The sequence below is a fragment of the Emys orbicularis genome, chromosome 1 (genome assembly GCF_028017835.1).
Source record: "Emys orbicularis isolate rEmyOrb1 chromosome 1, rEmyOrb1.hap1, whole genome shotgun sequence".
Lineage (NCBI taxonomy): Eukaryota > Metazoa > Chordata > Testudines > Emydidae > Emys > Emys orbicularis.
In genome coordinates, this window is record NC_088683.1 from 300,339,164 (window position 1) to 300,364,901 (window position 25,738).

The window sequence follows — 25,738 nt, forward strand, 5'->3', positions numbered from 1 at the left end:
AGAGAGACATTCTGGCTGCAAAGTTTGAGCATTGCTCCAGACATGCAGCAGACTATAAAGTACTTTCCCTTTGATGCTCGGGTCCTCTTTTTGGACAAAACTGATGAAACTTTGCACTTCTTCAAGGATTCTAGGGCCACTGTACATTCCTTGAGGGTGTATACATCAGCAGTGCAAAGACACCAGCATGGCAGTCGTCAGCAGCAGTACTGCCTGCAACACCCCTTTTGAGCAAGCTTTCCCTCCCCTGAGACAGCGGGACTACTCAAGAAAGAGGCAATGGTTCCAGAGGCATTCAGGTTCTGGGTTCGCCCAGTCTACATGTCAATCAGACTGTGGCAGTTCTGCATTAGAGTGAGTATCGCTCTCATGGCCAACCACTTGCCTAGGGTCCAGAATCATCTCTCGGACCATCGCAGCAGGATTTTTAACCTGAGTCATGAGTGGTCACTGAAGTCCAACATTCTTTGAGTGATCTTTGCAATGGCATACCAATGATCACCCTGTTCACTGCAAGGGACAACAGGAAGTGTTATCTGAACTGCTTTTGAGGGGGCCTCAGTCCAGGCTCCCTGACTGGTGCCTTCCACCTCAGCTAGCAACCAGCTCTTCTGTATGCTTTTCCTCTGATCCTGATCATTTCACAGGTTATCCTCAAGCTGAAAGCTGATTAAGCCAAGATCATCCTCATTGCCACAGCATGGCTGAGGCAGTGTTGGTTTTCCCACACCTTCTCGCATTGTCGATTCAGCCTCCCATACCCCTTCCTCTCCATCCTGACCTGCTCACGCAGAATCATTGTCACACTTACCACCCCATGCTCAGGTCCCTGTATTTCACTACATGGCTGTTTTGCAGTGAATAAAAAGGAAGAGCGATGTTCGGTGGCTATTTGACAGGTCCTACTCAATAGTAGAAAACCCTTTACCACAATGGACTCTTTAGCAAAATGGAAGCAGTTTTCAGTGTGGTTATTGGCCCATGGAGTTCAGCCAACGCTGTCTTCTATCCAGGACATCTTGGAGTATTTTCTGCATCTTTAGTATTGGGCCTTACACTTTGCTGTTAGATGCTATCTCATCCTTTCATCCACCCGTTCATGTAAGATCAGTGTTTTCCAATGCCATGGTAGCAAGATTCTTAAAAGGAATTCTTCATCTCCATCTGCCAGTGCAGGAACCAGTTCTCTTGGGGGACCTTAAATCAGTCTTGATGGCTTTAATGGGACTTCCGTTTGAGCATCTGGCATCCTGTCCCGTTCCTCTCTTGTGTCAAAAAAATGCCTGCCTTGTGGCACTGACCTCTTCAAGGAGAGTGTGGAAGTCACAGGCTTTGATGGCAGAGCCTCCTTATACACAGCGTCAAAGAGTCCTGTGGCACCTTATAGACTAACAGACGTATTGGAGCATAAGCTTTCATGGGTGAATACTCACTTCTTCAGTATGTGACATGCATCTGACGAAGTGAGTATTCACCCACGAAAGCTTATGCTCCAATACGTCTGTTAGTCTATAAGGTGCCACAGGACTCTTAGTCCCTTTTTACAGATCCAGACTAACACAGCTACCCCTCTGATCTTTATACACAGTTCTCCAAAGACAGTGATATTGTGGCCTCACCCAAAATTTTTCATTTGAACCTGGCAGTGTATTTGCCTGTGTTTTTTCCTAAAGCCGTGTTCATACCCAGAGGAGCAGTGTCTTCATGCATTGAACTTCAGATGATGTCTCACCTTTTTATCTGAACACGACTAAACCCTTTTGGGCTTCGCCTTGTCTATTTGTGTCATATGCAGACTGTTTGAAGGGGCAGTCAGTCCCCTCACAGATAATCTCTAAGGGAATAAATTCCTACATCAACACTGCATACGAAACCGCTTCGGCTACACCCCCTGAACAGGTATACGCCCGTTCTAGGAGAGAACAAGCTACATCAATGCATTTTGAAGCGATGTCTCAATATTGGACATTTGCTGGGCTGCCAGCTGTTTGTCGATACATATGTTTGTGAACAATCCGGCCATTATTGTGGCGTCCAGAGTAGATGCAAACAGGGAAGGTATTCCTGCAGTCCTTGTTTAAATAGAGTCTGAGCCCCACCTCCTCTGGGTACTGCATGTGAGTCTAAGTGAAATAAATGGCTGCTAGGGTGACCATATTTCCTTAAATTGAAAACCAGATGCATGGGACTGGCCCGAGCCACCTGGCACCACTGCTCGCCCCCCCACCCCCACCCCAGAATGTTCCTCTGTGCCCCCAATTGAGCAAAGTAGCAGAGATGGGGGGGGGGGAGGAATGGATATGGGCTGGTATTAGGGCAGTAAAGCAGGATGTGACTGTGCAAGTGTGTGAGTACTTTTGGGCTCAGAGCCAGGAGGTGAAGCTATTGAACTATGATCCAGCTAGCAGTGTGATGATCCTTTGGAGGCTGGGATAGCAGAGGGATGGGGCAAGAAAGAGGCTCTGGGTAGTGGGAGGACCAAGGAGACTCCAGGTAGCAGTCTTGGGAAGCTGGGGAAGGCCGGGATGTGGCAGAAGTAAGTGGACTGGGGAGGGAAAGAGACCGGTGGGAGCGGGAAGCTGGAGAGGCCTTCAGGGACCGGCCTTGAAGGATGAGGAGTGAGGCCCATGTTTTGGGGGCCGGGATACACAAGACCAGTGTGGGGGCTGCAGGGACCACTCGGGGGCAGGAAGGCACGAGGCCACGGGGAACTGTAGGGGGGCCATGCTGTGCTTGGTGCCCCGGCACCTTAATTACAGTTGTGTTCTTGCACTGCTATAATAATGTTACCAAACCAAATTAGAAGGGACTATGAACAAAGAGAAGGATAGTATGAAATTGTAGAAAAAACTAAAGACTGATCCAACTCCTATTGAAGTCAATGGGAAAGCTTGCAATGATTTCAGTGGGCGTTTGATCAGGCCATATAATAGTTGAGAAAATGCAATGGAATTGCTTCAGAGTCCCAAGAAGCACTTCAGACACTACAGAATTTTATTTGTGCAATTCACTAAATAGTGGCAAAAGTTTCTATATGCCTCTGAGGCAATAATAAAAGAGTAGAAGATAAATTTTTTGTAGTGGTCAAAAGGAGACAAAAGTTGAGAATCAGATATCCAGAAATAGAAGAAGATAATTTTAAATGTAATAGAAACTAATTGCTGAGAGACCAATTGGGCAATGGGATAATCTGCCATAAGGAAATCTGCCATGTGCTGTTATTAAATGTATGCAAGGAAAAATTGGATTTTGCAGGTTAGGTATTCTTCCACATATGCAGTAGTTGTACAAGGAGGACACTTCAGCAGTAAAGCATACGAAGCAGATATTCTTACTGAAGGATTTAAAAACAAAACTGTTACTTATTTTGAAAGTAATAAACAGCTGAAAGCCATTCCTTGGACCTAGGAGGCTATTTTGAAAATCATTTGGTGGCAAAAAAGCTCTCTCTCTCTCTCTCTCTCTCTCTCTCTCCCCCCCCTTCCCTCACTCCAGCGAGTTGCCATTTATGCCCTATGTAAACACACTTTCAGATCTTAACAGACCAAGCAAGGAAGCTCTTTGAACATTTTAGTATTTGAGACAAGAAGCTCTCTGCCAAAGTTTGAGAACAGATTGAAATATTTGTATTTCACAATTTATGTAATTTGATATTTTTGCAGTTAACATATACGTCATTAAACAATCAATAGCTGGCATGTTGGGAAATATATAGCAATATAAAGTGTACATATATATACATACAAATATAATGTTGAACTAAGTTCAATGCTGAACTTAAACTCCAAACAGGAAAAGTGTACTTTTTGTGCAAGTTAACTAAGTCCCCATTTTCACGTATTTCACTATGTGGGGTAATTTGATATTGAAATACATAGTGCTAGAGATTGATTTTGAAACTTTTTGAACCCAAATCTTTGTTTGTATGCTTGTCCATCTGCCTCTAAACAGTCTTCTGACATTGAGAATTAATTTAGAAAAGTGTGCGAAAGTTAATCTTACAGGGAGTTTTAGAATGAACGTTAAATTGGAAAGTTTATCTAGTTAAATTCTGTATAAAAATGTTGTTTAGTGGCTAAACCACAGTACTGAGAACCAAAAACTCTTGATTATTTAATATCAATTTGTACTCGTCCTAGCAAGTCATTTTCACTGCTCTGTTTCTACAGCTGTAAAATGGTGAGGATAGCGCTACTTGTTCCTGACACACAGGGATATGGTGATGAATTAATTAAATTCATGTTTGTACAGTGTTTTCAATATATAATGGACTGTGTGACAGCAGGGTATAATTACTATTTTCAGATAAGAAAAATGGTTATATTGTAGATATATAATAGAGAAATGTGGAGTAAACATATTTTAAAAAGGGCTCTAGAGGTGATCCCGGCAATTACAGACCGGTAAGTCTAACGTCGGTACCGGGCAAATTAGTCGAAACAATAGTTAAGAATAAAATTGTCAGACACATAGAAAAACATAAACTGTTGAGCAATAGTCAACATGGTTTCTGTAAAGGGAAATCGTGGCTTACTAATCTATTAGAGTTCTTTGAAGGGGTCAACAAACATGTGGACAAGGGGGATCCAGTGGACATAGTGTACTTAGATTTCCAGAAAGCCTTTGACAAGGTCCCTCACCAAAGGCTCTTACGTAAATTAAGCTGTCATGGGATAAAAGGGAAGGTCCTTTCATGGATTGAGAACTGGTTAAAAGACCGGGAACAAAGGGTAGGAATTAATGGTAAATTCTCAGAATGGAGAGGGGTAACTAGTGGTGTTCCCCAAGGGTCAGTCCTCGGACCAATCCTATTCAACTTATTTATAAATGATCTGGAGAAAGGGGTAAACAGTGAGGTGGCAAAGTTTGCAGATGATACTAAACTGCTCAAGATAGTTAAGACCAAAGCAGACTGTGATGAACTTCAAAAAGATCTCACAAAACTAAGTGATTGGGCAACAAAATGGCAAATGAAATTTAATGTGGATAAATGTAAAGTAATGCACATTAGAAAAAATAACCCCAACTATACATACAATATGATGGGGGCTAATTTAGCTACAACAAGTCAGGAAAAAGATCTTGGAGTCATCGTGGATAGTTCTCTAAAGATGTCCACGCAGTGTGCAGAGGCGGTCAAAAAAGCAAACAGTATGTTAGGGATCATTAAAAAGGGGATAGAGAATAAGACTGAGAATATATTATTGCCCTTATATAAATCGATGATACGCCCACATCTAGAATACTGCGTACAGATGTGGTCTCCTCATCTCAAAAAAGATATACTGGCACTAGAAAAGGTTCAGAAAAGGGCAACTAAAATGATTAGGGGTTTGGAACGGGTTCCATATGAGGAGAGATTAAAGAGGCTAGGACTCTTCAGCTTGGAAAAGAGGAGACTAAGGGGGGATATGATAGAGGTATATAAAATCATGAGTGATGTGGAGAAAGTGGATAAGGAAAAGTTATTTACTTATTCCCATAATACAAGAACTAGGGGTCACCAAATGAAATTAATAGGCAGCAGGTTTAAAATAAATACAAGGAAGTTCTTCTTCACGCAGCACACAGTCAACTTGTGGAACTCCTTACCTGAGGAGGTTGTGAAGGCTAGGACTATAACAGCATTTAAAAGAGAACTGGATACATTCATGGTGGTTAAGTCCATTAATGGCTATTAGCCAGGATGGGTAAGGAATGGTGTCCCTAGCCTCTGTTTGTCAGAGGATGGAGATGGATGGCAGGAGAGAGATCACTTGATCATTGCCTGTTAGGTCCACTCCCTCTGAGGCACCTAGCATTGGCCACTGTCGGTAGACAGGATACTAGATTAGATGGACCTTTGGTCTGACTCGGTACGGCCGTTCTTATGTTCTAAGATATCTGACTGCTAATAACAGAAATAATTACATTTTGTTTATGAACCTAAAGGTTCTATTTCACTTTTAAACACTCAGGGTATAAGACAAATAGCCTTTTATTATGTCTAACCCTTGAGGTTACCATTTACTGCACCATTTTGTAACTAATAATTTTAAAATATGATAGTGCAATGAATCACACTATATTTGTAACTGAAAAATCCACTTCACATAATTTTTTCCATCTTCTTATAGAATCAGACCTTTAATATTGAGAAAATGGTGGGTGAGTTAAAAAGTGAACACATTAAATGGCAGTTAAAATGTTAAGATTGTGCTTTATTACAACAGTCCTGAACTTCTCCAGAGTAGCAGAGAAATGTTTCAAATACACTGTGGAAATAACATTCTCATTTCCCCCCTGCCCTGTCCAAATAATTTAGCTGTACATGCTCATCACTTCCTGCGAACCAACCATGTTCTAGATGCTCAACAAATGAAGTGGAAGCTTTTCTCAAGGGATATACAGAGCTTTTCTCAAGGGATATACAGTATAAATTAGATAGTGCTGTTCAAATATAGAATATGTAAGTTGAAGGATCAATTTTCAAGTGGTGCAATTTTTTTTTTAAACTTACTGTATATATTCTATAAGTGGTAGGTTATTGTTGAAAGGTACTGTACCTTAAGCAGTGACTTGAGTGAGGAGAGAAGTATGAGATAATTTGGTGGACAAAAGAGGGAGGGGAGGGAGCTCTACAAGTAGGGAGGAGGAAGGACTCAAATGGACTATTCACAATTGAATCTTAAGAGGAGCTTTAGGTGACAGGAAGGGAATGGGAGTAAATGACACAGGGAAGGTTGGTTGTGAAGATTTAAAATTCCTTGAAGTTGAAAAAGCATAAACTGAATGTGGAAGGTAAGGGCAAACCACCACAAGGGTTCAGAGGAGTGACATTGTAAGAGATTTGGCAGATCGTTAAGATTTTAGAAACAACATTTAGTATAGGTAGTGGTAGAGTGAGATAAAGAGCAGGAAAGCCAGAAAAGAACACATTCCCCTTGTTGTCCCTGAGGGAAAAAATTATCCTAGCAGAAAGTGAAAGTGAATTCTGTTTTGGCAGATCCTTCCCTCTAATGTGTTCAGTGAGTCACTTTTATCCAACCAGCTCTTATCATGTTGCTGCTAATGGACATCTCAGGCCGTTGTGGGGTGTTTTTTCGTATCTTTTGGGGTTCTTTGTCTCTGAAATACTTATCCTCGTCATTGTGTTGGAGCTCTAGACTATCTGACAGGCAATGGCTGTTTTTTTTTTTTAATTATTAGTATTAATTCCTTTGTCATTCTGAGATAAATCTTCTCAATAGTTCTGCAGCTATATTTTACTTCAGATACCTAGTGTGCTCTGTTTTCCTGTACTATGTCAATAATATATTTTGGCATTCTCTGAATTATTCTATGTGCTATTTTATTTATTTCCAGTATTTATGAGCTAAAAGAGGTGAATGGAGTACCAGGTTGGCTGAATTAATTTCATGCGTCATCAGTGGTCTCTGTTACACTAGGTGTTGGATTCCATTTTTCTAAAATGTGGTTGTCTAAAGAGAAGCTTTGTTTCTAGGGAGCAGTTCAAATATCTTCTGTTTTGTTTCAGAGAAGGAAGCGATCCTATGGGTGAGATTTTCACTCTTACTTCAGCCCCTTTATGCCACATAAAAGAGTCAAAATGGTGTAACAGGTCCTGAAAACCCATGTAACCCTCTGGGGTACAATTCCCCTGGCAAAGGAACTGTGGTAGACAGACATATGGCTGCCTCCAGAGGTCACATTTGCAAGCTGCAGCATGAGGTGTGTGCCAGAGGCAGGTGGGAAGGGCATGTCCATAGTGCTGCAGAGATTGCAAACAGTACTCTACTTAATAGGGAACCCCTGGAAGGACACCCCCCGCCTTAACCCCCGGTCTGTATTGTCAGTGGGCTGTCCAGGCCCTGGAACAGTCCGGGATTCAGAGGGAGCAAAGGTGGCTTTAGTTCTGGGCTGCAGATTCTTTGCTCTTGGATACATAGCACAGAATCTGACCCTATATTTCCACTCCATATAATCCTTTTGTAGGAGAGATGTTTCCATTCACACCTTTCCTCCCTTTCTGTTTCCCATCCCTTCACTAAATTCAACAAAGTCCTGAGAAAGATAAGTCATGATATATCAGAATAATTCAAGTTAGCTCCTGCTTGGATATGTTCGTGGTTTGGGAGGGTCACCTAAATCTGTCCAGAGGAATTTCTCTGCATCTTATCAAACATTGCTTTTCTAGGAGATGATTACTTGGATTGGTCTGCTTCACTCTGTGTCTATCCCTGAAGGCCTGCATTCTTCTGCTATACATAACTATAACATGGCATTTAACTATGGACTTATTATATTCCTGCTTCTAAAATTTGTGAAGAGACAGAGCTTAATTCACACGCATGTCAGCATTATTACTGAGGCCTGGTCTGCACTAGGAAATTAGGTTGGTATAACTACATTACTCAGGGGTGTGAAAAATCCATACTCCTCTGTGACATGTTTAAACCCTGGTGTAGATGGCCCTAGGTCGATGGAGGAATTCTCCTGTCAACCTAGCTACTGGATCTCAGGGAGGCGGAGTACCTGTGATGACTGGAGAAGCCCTCCCGTTGGCATAGGTAGTGTCTTCACTGAAGCACTTTGTGTAGCAGCAGTTTATGTGCAGATATACACTTAGCAGAGCTGTAGTCTCTCTAACTACCAGTATTAATCAGCCCATCTACTGGTGATCATTACTTAGTAGTCACTTTAAGATGAGGATGTGTGATGATAATTCATCAGGGAGACTATGCCACTCTTTATGAAAGCATATGCAACCAGTGAATGTGTCCCATATTCTGATCACTTCTGGGTATTATGAACTGTTCTCAGTCCATTCATCTCTGCATTAAACTCCATTGTTGAAATGCTGACGTCACTGAGATCAATGGCAAAATTCACAGTGACTTCTGTAGGCTCAGGATTTCACCCCAAAAGCTGCATAGGTAAAATGTGTATGAAATTCTAATAAGTATAGTAAGTAATTTTAGGTTTTGTAATTAATGTAACAAACTGATAATGAAAAACTCTACAATGTCAATATTTCCAGACTAATATTCAATATATCATTTATAATCTATCTTTTTATTTTTGTGAAGAACATTTGAATGTTCACTAAAGTTTACTTACTTCCTGTGTATGATGTGATAACAATATCCTTGATTGCACGAATTCATATGAGCCCAGGATATGATTTACCAAGCTATCTGGAACTATCCTCATTACTGTACTGACATTTTTAATTAAATGTTCCAAATATAAAGTAGGGTGCCAAACAATTGAAAGATAATTCACGTTTTGTTCCTGATAAAGTAAAACTTGTGCAGGTTTTATCTCTCCTCTCTCTCTCTCTCTCTCTCTCTCTCTCTCTCTCTCTCTCTCTCTCTCCCTCCCCCTCTTAACATTCTCCCAAATACCCTGTTGTTCCCTTCTGATTGGCAGGGCACTTTCCCTCAGGATAACAAATGTGTGTTAGTTTACATCATGCTTCAGATCTGAATTGGGAAGGAAATAATGGGTCAGAAATTTGGGTTGTTTATTTAAAGGAAATTCTCTTTCAGCTCTTTAATAGCCCTATTTTCTCTATATTTGGGGATTCGAATTCTCTCTCCTTGTTTCATGTAAATATTAGTAGGGTTTTTTTTTCCTTCAGAATTGTGAAGCTAAGGCAAGCAACTTTATTGCAAGGAAATATCTTGAACTTTCTTACTATAGTCGTTAATCAGAGAAGAGAGATTGGTATTTTCACAGTACAGGTAATTTAAAAATAAACTTTTGGCTTTAATGCAAAACCCTGCTTTTGGATTGGCTGACACCCATTAAGATCCAATCAGAATATACAGCTTTGCATACTGCATGGTTGAGAAAAAATGCAGTGATTATTTAAAATGGATACAACCAATCACAGTGAGGAAATTGTGTAATTAAGAAAAAATAAATATTACACAATGAACTAGTATTCCTGCCCTGTGATTATCTGATACAATTCCATTTCAGAATTAGATGTGTGGTACTGGTATAACAAAAATCTTTTACAAGTAGGCATTTCTTCCTAGTTTTCCTTTTCTGAGATGTTGAGAGAATGAATATATTATATTTTAGTCTCAGCAGAAAACCTGGAGAAGAACCTGAGGCAGATGGAAAGGCAGCTTCAACAGCTTGAGAAGGATTTGAAGATCTTTCCCCCTCCCGACGATATCCATGACAAGTTTGTGACAAAGATGTCTATATCCTTTTGACAGTTAAATATCTTATGAGGGCTCATCTAACATTTACTTAACACTTCAAATTTATTTGCATACCTTTGTCTAGTTTGCAGCATTCATATTTGAAAACATTAACTCTCTTTTCCTCAAAGACTAAGTATACAGAACAATCAAAAAATTGACCTGTAATGCATAATATGAAAACATTGCCTAATGGCAATGATTCTAAATTTTGTACATAAAAACATGGACATTTTTTTTCCTGAGTGAAAAGGTGAATGTATTACAATCAGAGTGTTAAAAACTACTTCTATAAGGAGAGTGCTAAGCCATGTATTATTTCACCTTGAATATAGAACATAGAAATAGGAGAGGGCCATTACAGTTAGATGTATTTGCTCTTTTTGAGTTGTATATTACCATTGGGATTCTGTCCACTTTTGAATAGGTGGCCTGCAAAGTTTTTCAAGTTCGTTAATAGTCTCAGCTTATGAAACACATCATCCATAAAGACAGCTTCTGCCTCATTTGTTTTTGACAAAACTCCATGTTTTCATGTTTTTTATTTAAAAGTAATGGCTCTGATTTTTTCCTCTTCCCCTTAGGCGAAAACTTGGCTCTTGTAGTGGATCCATTTCTTCCTACCTGCTGATGTCCATGTTCTATTACATATATCTTATCTCTGTAGCTGCTCTCTTTGCCTCCCTTCCTAGTGCTTTCTTTGCCATAAGGGAAACAGCTGGCAAGAAAGCAGGAGGAGTAAGGAAGAGAAAGAGACAACTACTTTCAATCACAACAGCAACCCTTTGCAGCCAAAGTGCAAAAATTCAGGAGAAACACCTTTTGCCCTCCTAATTTCCTCTTCTGAGTTGGGGGTAAGTAATCCTAGTGAAACCTTATGTCTTCCGGTCCTTTCCCCCACACTAAGTAGTAGCAAGGAAACTGAACAGAAAGTCATTTTTCTTCTTCGAGTGTTTGCTCATGTCGATTCCTTCTAGGTGTGTGCGTGCCCACATGCAGTCAGTGGAGATTTTTGCCTTAGCGGTATCTATAGGGTCGGCTGTAGCGCCCTCTTGAGTGCTCATGCATTGGTATATTAGGTGCTGCCGACCCTATGCCCTCTCACTTCCTTCTGACCACCCGTGATGGTTGATCCAGAGCATCTTGTCTTGCGTTGCAAGAGTGTTAGCGATTCTTACAGTCAGTTTGTTTTGTCTCCTTTGTTGTTAGTTGATAGATACTTAGATCTTTAAGTTAAATGTTAGAGTAGTTGTTTAGGAGTTAGAGTCCTGGCTAGGACTTCGCTTCAGAGTAGGGCATGCCCTGTTCCCCAGGCTTTAAGCCATGTTCATTGGGCAGGAGGCACTGCAGAAAGAGGGGGCTTCAGGCAAAGGAACTGTGTTGAGCCATGTGCCTGCCCCGGAGCTGCTCAGGTGTACCGCTGCAGTTGGACCCTCTAGTCCAGCCAGGGACCCGCCTCCAACTCCTGGGAGTGGCAGGGGGTCCCAGCCCTTAGTAGGGTCATCTGTGCCTGAAGCGGGCCCGGCGGCCAAAGAGCAAGTAGGCTGACCACCTTCCCTCTGCTGTGCAGTCGTCTTCGTTGTCACCGGACAAAGTGGTAGCAGGCCCCACCTAAACAAGCAGCTTCCCCCCTTTCCTCCCCCCGATGAATTCAAGGAGCATCAGGCCCTGCTCAAAAGGGTGGCTACCAACCTGAACTTGGAGGTCAAGTATCTAGCGGAGGAGTCCAACAACTTCTTTAATGTTATATCCTCCTCCACCCACAGCCGACCTATGGATACCGCTAAGGCAAAAATCTCTGATGACTGTGTACGTTGGCACATCTCAAAGAACAACAGTTACGAAAAGGTAGGTAACCATTTTTTCGTCACTCCATTGTGTAAGAGTTCATTCAGAGGTTCAAGGGCAAAACAGACAGCACTGCAAGGCTCCTCTGTTCAGCTATTCATTTTAAACTGATAGAGGATGGGAAGCATTTGTTTCAATCTAAAAAACTAAAATTAGTTGGAAGTTTCTGTTAAAGTGATAAACACTGAAATAGTTAACTGTGTTGACAATTCTAACATCATGTTTATGCTTTGGAGTTAACCATGGAGATAAGTGGTGTAGTTCACACCTTCACAGAGCTACTGTTTCAGTGGCTGAAGACTCAAGGGATAACACTGCTTCCATTCCCATTCAGAAGAGTTTCCCCCACAGAGACAAGAGCGAGAATAATTTTAAGTTAAAAGTTAATGTACTGAAATGTTTTGTTAGAGGTGCTGGCTTTATGCAACAAATGGGTTTGGTGTTAGATACTTGTGGTGGATAGGGAATATGTGACGTATACAACGTAGCAAGAGGAAAACAAGCAATCAGAATGTGAGAATTATTGAGGAAACAGGGAAATTGGGGAGGATTTTTATTTGTAAAACCTTTTCCTAGCAAATTTAAAATGGCATAGAATACTAAATAGGATTTTATATAGCTCCCATTATTATGGGCTTCTGAGAATAGACAAGCATGTGATGAAGTAGAATCATGCTACTTTTCTTTTGGTGGATTAGTATTGATTATTCTTATAAAGGATTTATTTTAATGTATTTTGATACATTTGTGTTACATTATGAATATTTGATAAGTCAATATATTAAAAAGCATTATCCTTGAGACCACTAATAATTTAGACACCAACGTGATTTTTGCTACTCTGAGAGGCAATTAAAATAGTATATTGTAATAGGAGTAGCATATTCTTTGATTCCCTTAAGTCATATATATTGTGGGCTGTTTTAGTCTTGTTTGACATTAGAATAAGTTTGTTGGTACAGAACACGTCATGACCATTTTTCCCAATTATTTTCCCATATTAGAATATCCAAATGTGACATTTTAACTGTTGTTTTGATCAGTAAATACTGTTAACTGAAGCAGTTAGCCTCACCTATTAACTCTCCCTGTAGACAGGCAGTAATTTAGGAACAGTAGACTTGCGTATGGTTTCTGATAATGCCTGTGAGCACACTAATTAAAGAAGCTCACTTTCAGGAAAACAGGAGCTACAATAAATTACTAAAGCAAAGGATGCTTGATGTAAAGGTTAGATAATCCTACACAGCATGGTGAAGTTTGGACCTATCTTTACTTTTATTTCTATGACAGAGGAAGTTGAATGATGCTGGTGTCTTGAAAGGTATGCTGCTCATAAAAAGCAGCCAGCAGGAAATCTGAAACAGGAAGGATGGTGCTTTGTTGGAAACAATTTTTCATCCTGAGTACAATTATGCTCCATGGACAAGTCAGCTATTACATCCTGTCGCTAAATATCACAACCTAGAAGCCTCTAATGAACTGATTTGCATTCTTGTTTCTCTTGCAAGTCAGATATGTGCACAGTTAGTGCACTTTATTATTGACAAAGTCTATAATTATAAATATTCCACTTATATATTGGATTGTGCTAGTTTGCTGCTAATTTTACGTATATTAGTTTAAAAGCAATTACAATCATTTATTAAAATGGTTTGTTTGTTTAATTAGGAATGTCAAAGAAGTCAGACTTAGAATATTAAATCCATTCATGCATATGCTAGGAAAAAGGCAGACTGAGCAAACTATTCTTTTATATTCAAAATAGAGATGATATGGATTTGTAAAGAAGATTTTAAATAAATACTTGGTTTGTTTATTTATTTAAACCAGAGTTTAAATAATTAAGTCCTTCTAATTTTGTATTTGTGGAAGGTTATTAGGTTAGGACTTTGTATTATGGATGTATATTTCAGATATTTAATTCATTAACAATAACCTTTAAAATATTAAATTATCGTGTTGAACTTTTTAATCAATACTATATACTGGGTTAGTTTTATAAAAATGTACAATTAGCTATTTAAATGAGCAAATATTTTTAGATCACAGCTTAGTGAACAGCAATTAGTGGTTTTTAAATGGATATTTATAGGTAAATTTGTGGATAAGTATGCAGGTAAATATTCAAGTTAGAACACACGTAGGTATATGATTTCTTGATATGGGACTGTTACATGGTTTGGTATTCAGACAAATTGTTTAACATTTTTGTTGCATACTTTAGGAAAGAGTGCATATCTGAGGCAGTAAAGTTATGTTGCTTGCTGTTTATGTGCATGCATTTGTTGTGGCATTAACATACCTGAATAGATACTAGAGCTGGATGAGTAATGGAAAAAAGCTTGAAAATATTGCTGAATTCATCAGATACATTCTTTGACAAATTAATTGATAAATCCTGGTAGGTACACATTTAGAAAGCATAGAGTTTGTATTCATTTTGTGCAATATTATAAAAAAAATGAAAGATTCTGTGTCGTGCAATATTGGGAGTTGCAACTCCGTACCCCATAGCTTAATATGGTTCTTTATCACCTGAACCATGAATGGTTTCATTGGCCTGAATAGAAAAGCCTTGTTACTTAAACTCTCATTTTTACTATAGGGACAATCTCTCAAACCTGTAGAAATTTGCAAAATGGAATTAGGTGTGCCCATACTATGCAGTCATTTAATTTACCATGGTTGCACACAACCAGGTATATAAGTAGATTGTGTACCATTAGTATATACAGGTAGGGTTATGACTGGCTGGAATAAAATCAGAATTTTATGCAGAAACTTATGAAGATATATTCAATATAGTATAGATTTGGATCTTTTTTCATTTTGTGCAGGGTAACAGCTCTGGACCATTGTTTTTATTCTGTCATAATACCCCGCATTATATTATTAATAGTCCTTTCTATAGCACCATAAATTTACACTGTACTTTATAAACATAGGCCAATACTGCAGTTCACGCATGCAGGTACAGCAGTGTTCCCAGGTGCTATGAATTGCAAGATCAGAGCCATAGAGTTCTGAAGTTCTGCTACCACTGCTGATTATCCCAATTCTGCATCATTATCCTGGTCAACCACTCAGTGCTAATCTGCTGATCCCAGAAGTGGCAGTCCACTGAATGAAGCCACTCCAGAAAAAGTTCATGTACAGAAACTGCTCGATTTCATCCTCCTCTTCCTGTATCACCACTGCAGCATCACTATACCTGTCTCCCAAGTCATCCAAAGCCCTCCAGTTGTGTGATTGCCAATGCATGTTCATTAGCTTGTTTGTATTAATGGCTCAGGCTCATGGTGTTCAGCAGTTTGAATATGGCATTGGCTCGTGAATTACTGGATGACAGGAGAGGTATCATGGGAATTTATAGTTTGACCCCCAAGTGCCAAAATTCCAGTGCCTTTTTGGTGGGTATCTGACAAAGCCCCACAAGAAAAATCCCCGAATGCAAAGCATCTAGTAGCAGAACGTTGCTCCATAGGATAACTGTCCAGAAAGCTGTATGTTTATTTTGAAAAAGTGTTGGATACAGTGATTCAAAAAGGAAGTAGCTTAAGTCCACATAAACAAAGCAGTGTGGACTTACTCTTTCAGAATAGTTATTCTTGAATAGTTAAAGTGGAAGCCTATATTCTGAAAAAAAAACTTTCCCGTTTAGACAAGTTCTAATCAAGGCAAGATGAGAGAGGATAACAGTTCAGCTAAGGGAGGGTCTGTTGATTATATGTGAGAACTGTGTAGGAACAATTCCAGGAAGACATGGGCTTAAGAGCAGATTTCAAGGATAAAGAAAGCAACTTTGCAGAGATGAACATGGAAACTGTTTAAGTGCAGGAGGAAGTATGGGTGAAGGAAGCACTAAGGAGAGATGTTTAGGAGGAGCAGAGAATAGGGACTGTGAATAAGGGTATTTGAGAACCTTGATTCAATAAAGTCCCATTGTAGTCAATGAATCTTAGGTAGACTTTGACATATACTTAAGTGCTGCTACTGCATATAGTGATGGACTTAAACCATGTTTATATAAGCATATGCATAAATACTTTGCTGAATTGGGCTCTCTGAGCAGAAATTGTATTGGAGCATGCTGGGAAAAGAAATGGGTTTCTTGGGAGAACATTGATTTTAATGGTTCAAAATTCTACCTGCTCTCAAGGGAAAAAGATGGAACTGATCAACTGCCTAAACCTATTTTAATTGGTTCAAATATTTTGTAGGATGTTTTAATCTTTGTGGGATTAGTGTGTTCTACTATTCCTCAGTACTGAAAATCTTGGTTAACTACTTAAAGTGTTCATTAATTATTAAGAAATCTCTTTTTGTAAATAAAGTAACTAGGATAAAAATTTGACATTGAAATTTAAATAATTATTCTCTTTAAAATACATATAGTAATTGCATCTTAATAGCATCTCATCTGTGTTTCTGTGTAAAATAACACTTTTAAAATAATATATGGATTAATTAATACAAAATCAAATTGCCAGTTCAATGAACTGGATAGATCCATTGGATAAATATAAAGATAGTCAACATGATGATTTATTAATATATCTAATGGTTCAGAACTTAAACCCACAAAAGTCAGAAGCTTCGAAATTATGGCTTGCACAGTAACACACACTTTTAAAAGTACCATAGTAATTGTGTATGTGTGTGTGTGAGAGAGAGAGAGAGAGAGAGAGAAATGTCCGTATAAACTGATACAATCTGTGTAGTGGATAAAAAAGGACGAGGGCTGAGGGAAGGCATTATATATCAAAAGTGTTGACAATGCTGGTGAACTACCAGACAGTGAGAAGTATAGTTAGGACACAAATAGAAATGACAGGATTAAGGGAAACTAGTCTGAAAAAAATCTGAGCTAACTCTGAGTGCAGAAATCTACAAGATATGATACTGTGAGAAAGATAAGGTATAAAACAAACCTTAATTAAGTAATTGCTTAACTGATTACCAGTACCATCTTTCGTAGATTTCTTTTAATTTTGATTGCTTAACTAATGAAAAGGACTTGAGCGTTAAATTTAGTTTAATAGAATTTTATTAAATACCCTTAACAATCACACCTAATAGTTTAGGATATAAGAAGACAAAAATATTATTTGACTATGGTTTGGTCAACATAAACTAGAAAACCGGTCAACTCTGGGCAACTAAGGCAACGGAGTGGTACAGGAACAGGGAGAATCCAAAGCTAAAGCACAAGACAATTTAGTCAGTTACTTATATGCCAATGCACCAAAGTCTCTCTCCCAGTAGATCTATAGGCATCAACCCTTTTAACCTACTTCCCCACAGATTATATTAGCCCCAGGATCTGACTCACATTCCTAACTATCTAACATAAACTCCTACATTTATGACAGCTGTTGAGACCCAGTGCAATTTCAAGATTTTTGTACACTTCTGTTTTATGTTTGTAAGCACCGAGAGCTTGATAGGCAATATGAAACCCTTAACTATGGGTAGGGCTTGTCTACACTACCGGCCGGATCGGCAGGCAGTGATGGATCCAGTGGAGGTTGATTTATCGCTTCTAGTATAGACACAATAAATCGACCGCTGAGCGCTCTCCCGTCGACTCCGGTACTCCACCAGAACGAGGAGCGCAAACGGAGTCGACAGGAGTGCATCTCAAACACTGTCTGGTTTGCTCCAGTCTGCAACTTACCTCCACGAGCCCCTTTTTTAATGCATTCCTTGGCCAACTTTGCAGTTTTGCTTGCCCATGTTGCAGTTTCTCCATCAGTACCTTGCTCACTTTTGAAATGTCCAGTTTAAAGTTAATATAATGTATACAAAGTCCCTTCCTGTTCTTTGATGCCTTTTAAACTTGTTTTAACAGTCCATTATACAATGCTAAGTTGCTTCAAGAACTGTGAGTCTCGAGCAGTCAGGAACAGCTGTATAAGTCTTCTCCTTGTTTTAGCGACAATGGTGGGACCTTTGTACTGAGCTGAGTCTGTGCATTATTAATACAACAGTTACATTTCTAATTATTCCACTCTGTGATCAAATGTCCTTATAAACACACTACTTGGTTTCAGTTCCTTTATTTACTACCTTTTTTAGCCCTGGTGTATTTCACTAATTTGATAGCATAAGCATGGTTGACTTCAAATATTAGTCTTACTTCTACTGTTACTTTACCTGTCACTAAACTAAAATAAATCAATATGAATGCAACCCCTTTATTTTTTTAACAGGATTGCCCATGAGGTTAAACCTGTCATTAAAGGTTACAGTATTTTGCCCAAAGCTGTATCGTTTATAGTTGACTTCCTTTTTATACATCTAACTTCTTTTAATCATAATATTAGATTCCATCAAGCTCCCTGTTTTTCATGACTGTATCTGGCACATGATATAATAACTTAATGTTTGGTATCAATTTTTTTAATTCATTCATTCACAGATGAGGGTGGGGGGGGGAAAGGGAACTTTATTCAGCTGTACCAACATTACACTCTTGTGAAAAGCTCCAGAGACTCCGTTTCCTCAGACACTCTGAAGAAATCTTACCATTAGATCTTGAGTTTTCTCTCTGCCCTCTATCCTATCTTTTCTAAACAGCCTTGATGTCTGGGTGATTATTAAACAGTAATAACTCATAACTTTGGGGCCTTTCTTTTTACATCTCTTTTTCCCTCTCCCCTTTTGATATGGAGATAGACTTTGGAACATATCCATTTCTAAAGAGGAACTACTGACTAATGCTGCAGAACAATTTCATTGTATACAAAAAAAATGACTACACCATTACTCTATTCTATTAAATTAAAAAAGCCTCCTTTAGCTTTTCCTAGGCAAGTGAATAATTCTTGTATAGAAAACATTGCTTAATCATATTTTCTATGTAAAATAGCCTTAATTAAAGCTTGTTATTATTGCTAACACCAGAAGAAAATTATGCTCATGAACGTTTTGTAAGCATCAACTTTATAGGCATGTTTCCAGTATCAACCGTCAGTATCATTGGTAGGTAAACTTTTAAGCCAACCAAAGTTGTTCTTCCAGTGCTTGCTCATGTCGATTCCATTCTAGGTGTGTGTGCGCCCACATGCACAGTCATCAGAGATTTTTGCCTTAGCAGTATCCGCAGGGTCGGCTATGGTGTCCCCTTGAGTGCCGCGCTCATGCACTGATATATTAGGCCCCGCCGACCCTACGCCCTCTCAGTTCCTTCTTACCGCCTGTGTCGGTCGGAGCGCCTTGTCTTGCATTGCAAGAGCGTTAGCGGTTCTTTACAGACCATTGTCTATCTTCTTTGTATATAGTTTATAGGTACTTAGTTAGACATTAAGTTAAGTGTTAGGTTAGTTTGGTAGTTCGAGTCCTGGCTGGGACTTCACCCCAGAGCGGGGCATGCCCAGTTCTCCAGGCTTCAAACCATGCTTGTCATGCAACAGGCCGATGCCTATTAGTAACCCCCACGACATCTGTTTGAAGTGTTTAGGGGAGTCCCATAGAAAGGACAAGTGCAGAATCTGTAAAAACTTTTGCCCTAGAACCCAAAAGGAGTGGGATATCTGCTGGAGGGCCCTCCTCATGGAGTCTGCGCTCCTTCCTGCATGTGGACGAAGGCACAGTGGTGGCGAGAGGGGCCCTTCAGGTGGCCTGAGACGCTACAGACTCAGCGGCCAGGGTGGTTGCCTCTGTGGTGGCCATGAGGCACAGCTCCTGGCTGCAGTCCTCTGTGTTATCCCAGGAGATGCAGGCCACCATTCAGGACCTCTCGTTTGAGGGGGCGGGGCTCTTCTCCGAAGCTCACGGACACAAGGCTCCACGGCCTTAAAGACTCCTGTGCCACCCTCTGTTTCTTGGGCCTTCATACAGCTCAGCGGGCCAGGAAGCTATTTCGTCCTCTACCTCCCCTGGCTTGGTCCTGGGGGACTTCCCCAGCTGAGCACCTACAGGAGAAAGGATAGAGACAAAGGGCCTAAGCAGCGACACCCGTCGTCTTCCTGTTCGTCTGCTCAGCCTGGCCTTTCCAGGAATCAAGGAGGCCAGAAGCAGACATTTTGAGCGTGCGATCGAGGACGGTGCCCCACTCTTTCCTCGACTGCCTGTGCCCCTTCCTGTCGGCCTGATCTCAACTGATCTTGGACCATTGGGTGCTTTAAGTAATATCTTCAGGTTACACCCTGTGTTAATGAAAGTCCTTGCTTTCTAAAAGTGTTTAAAGTGTGGTATCCATGGGAAATGCATGTTATTTGAAAGTGTCAATAATCTTAATTTTATTTTCATGAAAGGCTGGATTTAGATTATATAGCAGGATTTTTTTATCCTATTGGTGGCATCTATTAACTGGATCTGTTGCTTTGTCTGTTCCTCAGATCCAGGGAGGAACTCAGATTCTTTAAATTCTACTTGGCTTTCAAGAATTTCAGGAAAAAAAGCAGTTTCCTCAGGATCGATTTATTTTCCAGAGAGAACCAGCTGGTCCTCAACCAACTCACTCTGGATCACCTTGTAACAGTGATTTTTCCCAGATTGGCACCAAGGTAATCATCACTGTGGGGAAGTCTGAATCAGTTTGCCAGGGCTACTTTCTTGCTGTGTTTCCTCTGGCATTTCTCCAAGTATAGGAATCCTAAGCTCAGAGCAGTAGAATCTTTCAACAACCAAATAACCAGCTTCACTTTGAGAAGGAAACCTGACTGCACTCTGCATGGGATTAGTCACTAGGAGATAACAGGGATCTTTCCACAAGATCTAAATCCAGTGGCTACAAACTCTCGGCGGCGGGGGGAGGGTTTGAAAGGCTTGTTTACCTTGAGAATTCTGCCCTTTCCTAATGACAGGGCACATAGTCCCCCCTACTATCCCCAGCAGAGATTTAGGGCATCCATTTCAGAGACTACATGACAAACGTATGGAATACTCTTTTCTGAGCACATTTGTCTAGGGTCACTAGAAAGGGGGTATGAGCCATGCCTATTTTGTGACCACAAAACACCATGAACCAAATCCACATAACCTCCTCATGCTCCTATGTGCACAGCTTGTTCCTGATCTTTCGCTACCTGTGCATAATCATAGAAACAGTCAACAAGTCTAGCTCCCTGTGCTGAGGCAGGATTAAGTAAACCCGGACTATTCTGGACAGGTGTTTGTCCAACCACTTATTAAAAACCTCCAATGATGGGGATTCAACAACCTCCCATAGTAGCCTATTCCAGTGCTTAACTACCCTTATGATTAGAAAGGTTTTCCTAATATCTAACCTAAATAACATTTGAAGATTGTTATAAGGCCCCCCTCCTCAGTCTGCTTTTCTCAAGACTAATCATGCACAGTTTTTTTAACCTTTCCTCATAGATCAGGTTTTCTAAACCTTTTATCATTTTTGTTGCTCTCCTGTGAACTCTCTCCAATTTATCCATGTCTTTCCTAAAGTGTGATGCCCAGAATTGGGCACAGTATTCCAGCTGAGGCCTTGCCAGTGCCAAGAAGAGCAGGACAATTATCTCCTGTATCTTGCATACAACACTACTGTTAATACACTCCAGAATGATATTCACCTTTTTCACAGCCGCATCACATTGTTGACTCATATTCAATGTGTAGTCCTCTATTACCCCAGATCCTTTCCAGCAGTACTACCACCTATCCTGTTGTTCCACATTTTGTAATGGTGCATTTGATTTTTTTCCTGCATTAGTGTAGTACTTTGCACTTGTCTTTATTGAATTTCATCTTGTTGAACTCAAACCCATTCTCCAATTTGTCAAGGTAATTTTGAATCTAATCTTGTCCTCCAAAGTGCTTGCAACGTCTCCCAGCTTGGTGTCATTTGCAAATTTTATAAGCATACTCTCCACTCCATTGGCCAAATCATTAATGAATAATATTTGACCCTAGACTGCTGCCTGTTGGACCCCATTAGATATATCATCTTAGTTTGACAATGAACCATTGAAAACTACACTATGAGTACAGTCTTTCAATCAGTTGTGCACCCACCTTATAGAAATTTCATCTAGACCACATTTTCCTAGTTTGCTTATGAGAATGTCATGTGGGACTGAGTCAAAAGCCTTACTAAAATCAAGATATGTCACCTCTACTGCTTCCCTCTATACACTAGGGCAGTAACCCTGTATAAAAAGGAAATTAGGTTTCTCATGATTTGTTCTTGACAAGTCCTTGCTGGCTATTCCTTATAATCCAATGTACCTTATAATGCAATAACTTCCCATTGCCAACCTGAATATTTAATGCATATATACCCTGATTCCTCAGAGGCCTTTTCTGTTATTGCACTGTGCAGAATACTTTTTTCTTGAGGACTATCACTGTTTGTTTATGGACCTCAACTAACCTCTTAAACAAATCCATCCTAACAAGAGTTTTCTCAAAGGTCAAATTAATAAATGCCTCTTCCACCCATAAGCCTTCCAGCACAGTACTCAGAAAAATCTTGCCTTTTCCTTTTAGAGAGATATCACACACACAAGCCCCACTACATTTAAAATCATAGTTGAGTTTTACAAATGACAGAAGACTGCTGTGAAGATTCAAAGCCTGCCTGTTTAAAAAACAAAAAAACAACTTCCTCTTTCTGTATCCACAGGCTGTGGCATTTCTGCAGACTCACATTTTAACTCCTTGCTCTCTTTATTGTTGCTTTCTGAGCTTTGGCTACCTACCAATTTATGTTTCCAATTTCTACACCTGCCTGGCTTAACCAGGACTAGCATATTAGCCTCTTTTGGGGGCCTCACAGTCACCTTCGGCACTAATTGGGATGCTGGGTGCAAATCTACAGTTGCATTGCCCCTTTCTCAGTAGTTAACGTGTAAGGATTAGGCTTAGAAACCTGTGCTCACAATGTATAACCATGGCAATTAATTAGAGGACTGAAGTTCATTAGTAAATTATTCCTAATTAACAAGCCTTCAACCTCACATGAGGTCACATACACAGGACAGACCACACTATGTCCCCAAAGTTAGATTCATCCACAGATATTCACAGTACTCACCCTGTCTTGGGTATAATTGGTGAACTTGGCTGTACTGTGTTGTGGGGGAAGCATTCTCCCTGCTGACTCTAGTGCTGACTGGTTAATCTGGCCAAACACTCTTTCTATCATTAGTCAATTCTGCCCTTGGCTAGGAGAGCTAGACAATCACAATGCCTTGTATCCTAACTTTAAAATACAGCCTCTGCATAGGTTCTTGAGGGAGAACTTCCCCTAAGAAAACAAACCCTGTATTTAGTACTAGTTGATCCACCCAAACAAAATAAAAATCTGCCTGCTATGCGACTGGTCATTTTGAATGGCTGTGGATTCCAACCCCTTTCCAAGAGAATCTTCTTCACCATGGCTGACAGTCAAGCTCAGTCCTGGTGTGGGATTGGATCCCATCATTAATCAGCTATTTTGGGGACAGATTCCAATTGTCCTGAGCACATCATGGTCTAGTGGCATCATCGCACTATGGGTGGCTTGGTGACTCATCAAAAACAATAACTGATCTGCTCTGTGTACAAATAAATCAAAACATAAACATAAATCCCTTAGCACAATCCTTGGGTACAGGTTAAAAGCTCCTGAACCATAAGTATATAGTTAAAGCAATACTAAGCGGCTGTGTTCTGCATGCAGTGATCAGTCCCCTGCAGTCACTGACAGCAATCTTAAACTTTATACATATAGAACAGAATTCATAACAAAAACACACATCTGTATTAACCCAAACGTACAGAGACACATTCATCAATCCTGTTTCTATCTATATTTTACACTATAGCTGTCGTGCTTACTCTCCATATTCTTCTCTCCCTCTGCTCTCTAAGGCCTGGTCTACACTAACCCCCAAATTCGAACTAAGGTACGCAACTTCAGCTACGTGAATAACGTAGCTGAAGTCGACATACCTTAGTTCGAACTTACCGCGGTTCAGACGCGGTCCACACGCGGCAGGCAGGCTCCCCGTCGACTCCGCGGTACTCCTCTCGCCGAGCTGGAGTACCGCAGTCGACGGCGAGCGCTTCCGGGATCGATTTATCGCGTCCAGACCAGACGCGATAAATCGAACCCGGAAGTTCGATTGCCAGCTGTCGAACTACCGCGGTAGTGTAGACCTGGCCTTAGGCTCCTTCTTTTCTGTAAGTTGTACTGCAGCTGCTGTGGCTACTGCTTCTCCTTTGAGGTCTTCTTATTGGCTATTCACTGTTTTACGTTTTTCTTCTGATAGCTCCCTATCTTGACCGACTTTTGCCTGCTGACTGAATGATAGGTTACAAACCACAGTTAGTAGTCCTGCAATTTCACGTTTGAGTTTCTTCAGAATTCTTGGGTGACTACCATCTGGTCCCGGTGGCTTATTACTGTTTAGTTTACAGTTTGTTCCAAAACCTCCTCTAACGACACCTCAGTCTGGGACAGTTCCTCAGATTTGTCACCTAAGAAGAATGGCTCAGGTTTGGGAATCTCCCTCACATCCTCAGCCGTGAAGACCGATGCAAAGAATTCATTTAGTTTCTCTGCAATGGCCATATTGTCCTTGAGTGCTCCTTTGGAATTTTGATTGTCCAGTGGCCCCACTGGTTTTTTAGCAGGCTTCCTGATTCTGATGCACTTTTAAAAACAAAAACAAAACAAAACAAAAAAAAATTGCCATTACTTTTTGAATCTTTGGCTAGCTGTTCTTCAAATTCTTTTTTGGGTTCCTAATTATATTTTTACACTTCACTTGACAGAGTTTGTGCTCTATTTTCCTCACTAGGATTTAACTTCCACTTTTTAAAGGATGCCTTTTTGCCTCTCACTGCTTTTTACTTTATTTAGCCACAGTGGCACTTTTTTGGTTCTCTTACTATGTTTTTTTAATTTGGGGTATACGTTTAAGTTAAGCCTTTCTTATGGTGTCTTTTAAAAAAGTGTCCATGTAGCTTGCAGGAATTTCACTTTTGGCATTGTACCTTTTAATTTCTGTTTAACTAATTTCCTCATTTTTGTGTAGTCCCCTTTTCTGAAATTAAATGCTACTGTATTGGGCTGCTGTGGTGTTTTCCCCACCACAGGGATGTTAAGTTTAATTATATTGTGATCACTATTACCAAGTGGTCCAGCTGTATTCACCTGTTGGACCAGATCCTGCACTCCACTTAGGACTAAATCAAGAATTGCCTCTCCTCTTGTGTGTTCGAGGACTAGCTGCTCCAAGAAGCAGTAATTTAAGGTGTTAAGAAACTTTACCTCTGCATCCCATCCTGAGGTGATAAAATTTATGGGAACACTAAGTATTTCAAGTCAATTCTTTGGATCTATGTATAAATTCCATTTTTATATTATTAATTTTTAATATCAAAAAACATTTTTTCTTAGCACTGCTAATTAGTGCTTTAAATCCAATTAAATGGTTTAAATATCTTGTAGCATGAGTGGGTTAAAGACATTTATTGATGATTTATTTCACTGTCATTTGTAACATTTCTTTTGTCAGTGATAAAGAAACAATATTAATTAGTAAACCTAGCACTGCACATATTTTCCCCAGAACTTTTTGTTTTTAAATGAGATGCAAAAGAAACTGACTACTGATGTACTGAAGAGAGAGACTGTTTTTCAGTTTCTCCCATGAGACTCTCCATATCAAAATGCAGAGCAATACACCACTTCTCAGAGGAAGCTCTGTGATTGTTCCAGAATGGTTTTACTATCACATTCACAT

The 25,738-nt window shown here is 40.0% G+C and overlaps 1 protein-coding gene across 1 annotated transcript in view; it reads left to right on the top strand.

The window, feature by feature from the left end:
• DIAPH3 (diaphanous related formin 3) overlaps positions 1-25,738 on the top strand; it is a 437,750-nt gene that overhangs the window by 254,199 nt on the left and 157,813 nt on the right. Inside the window, exon 17 of the mRNA XM_065400973.1 lies at positions 10,072-10,196. Within this exon, the coding sequence (XP_065257045.1) occupies positions 10,072-10,196 (125 nt within the window). The remainder of the gene's footprint in view (positions 1-10,071; positions 10,197-25,738) is intronic.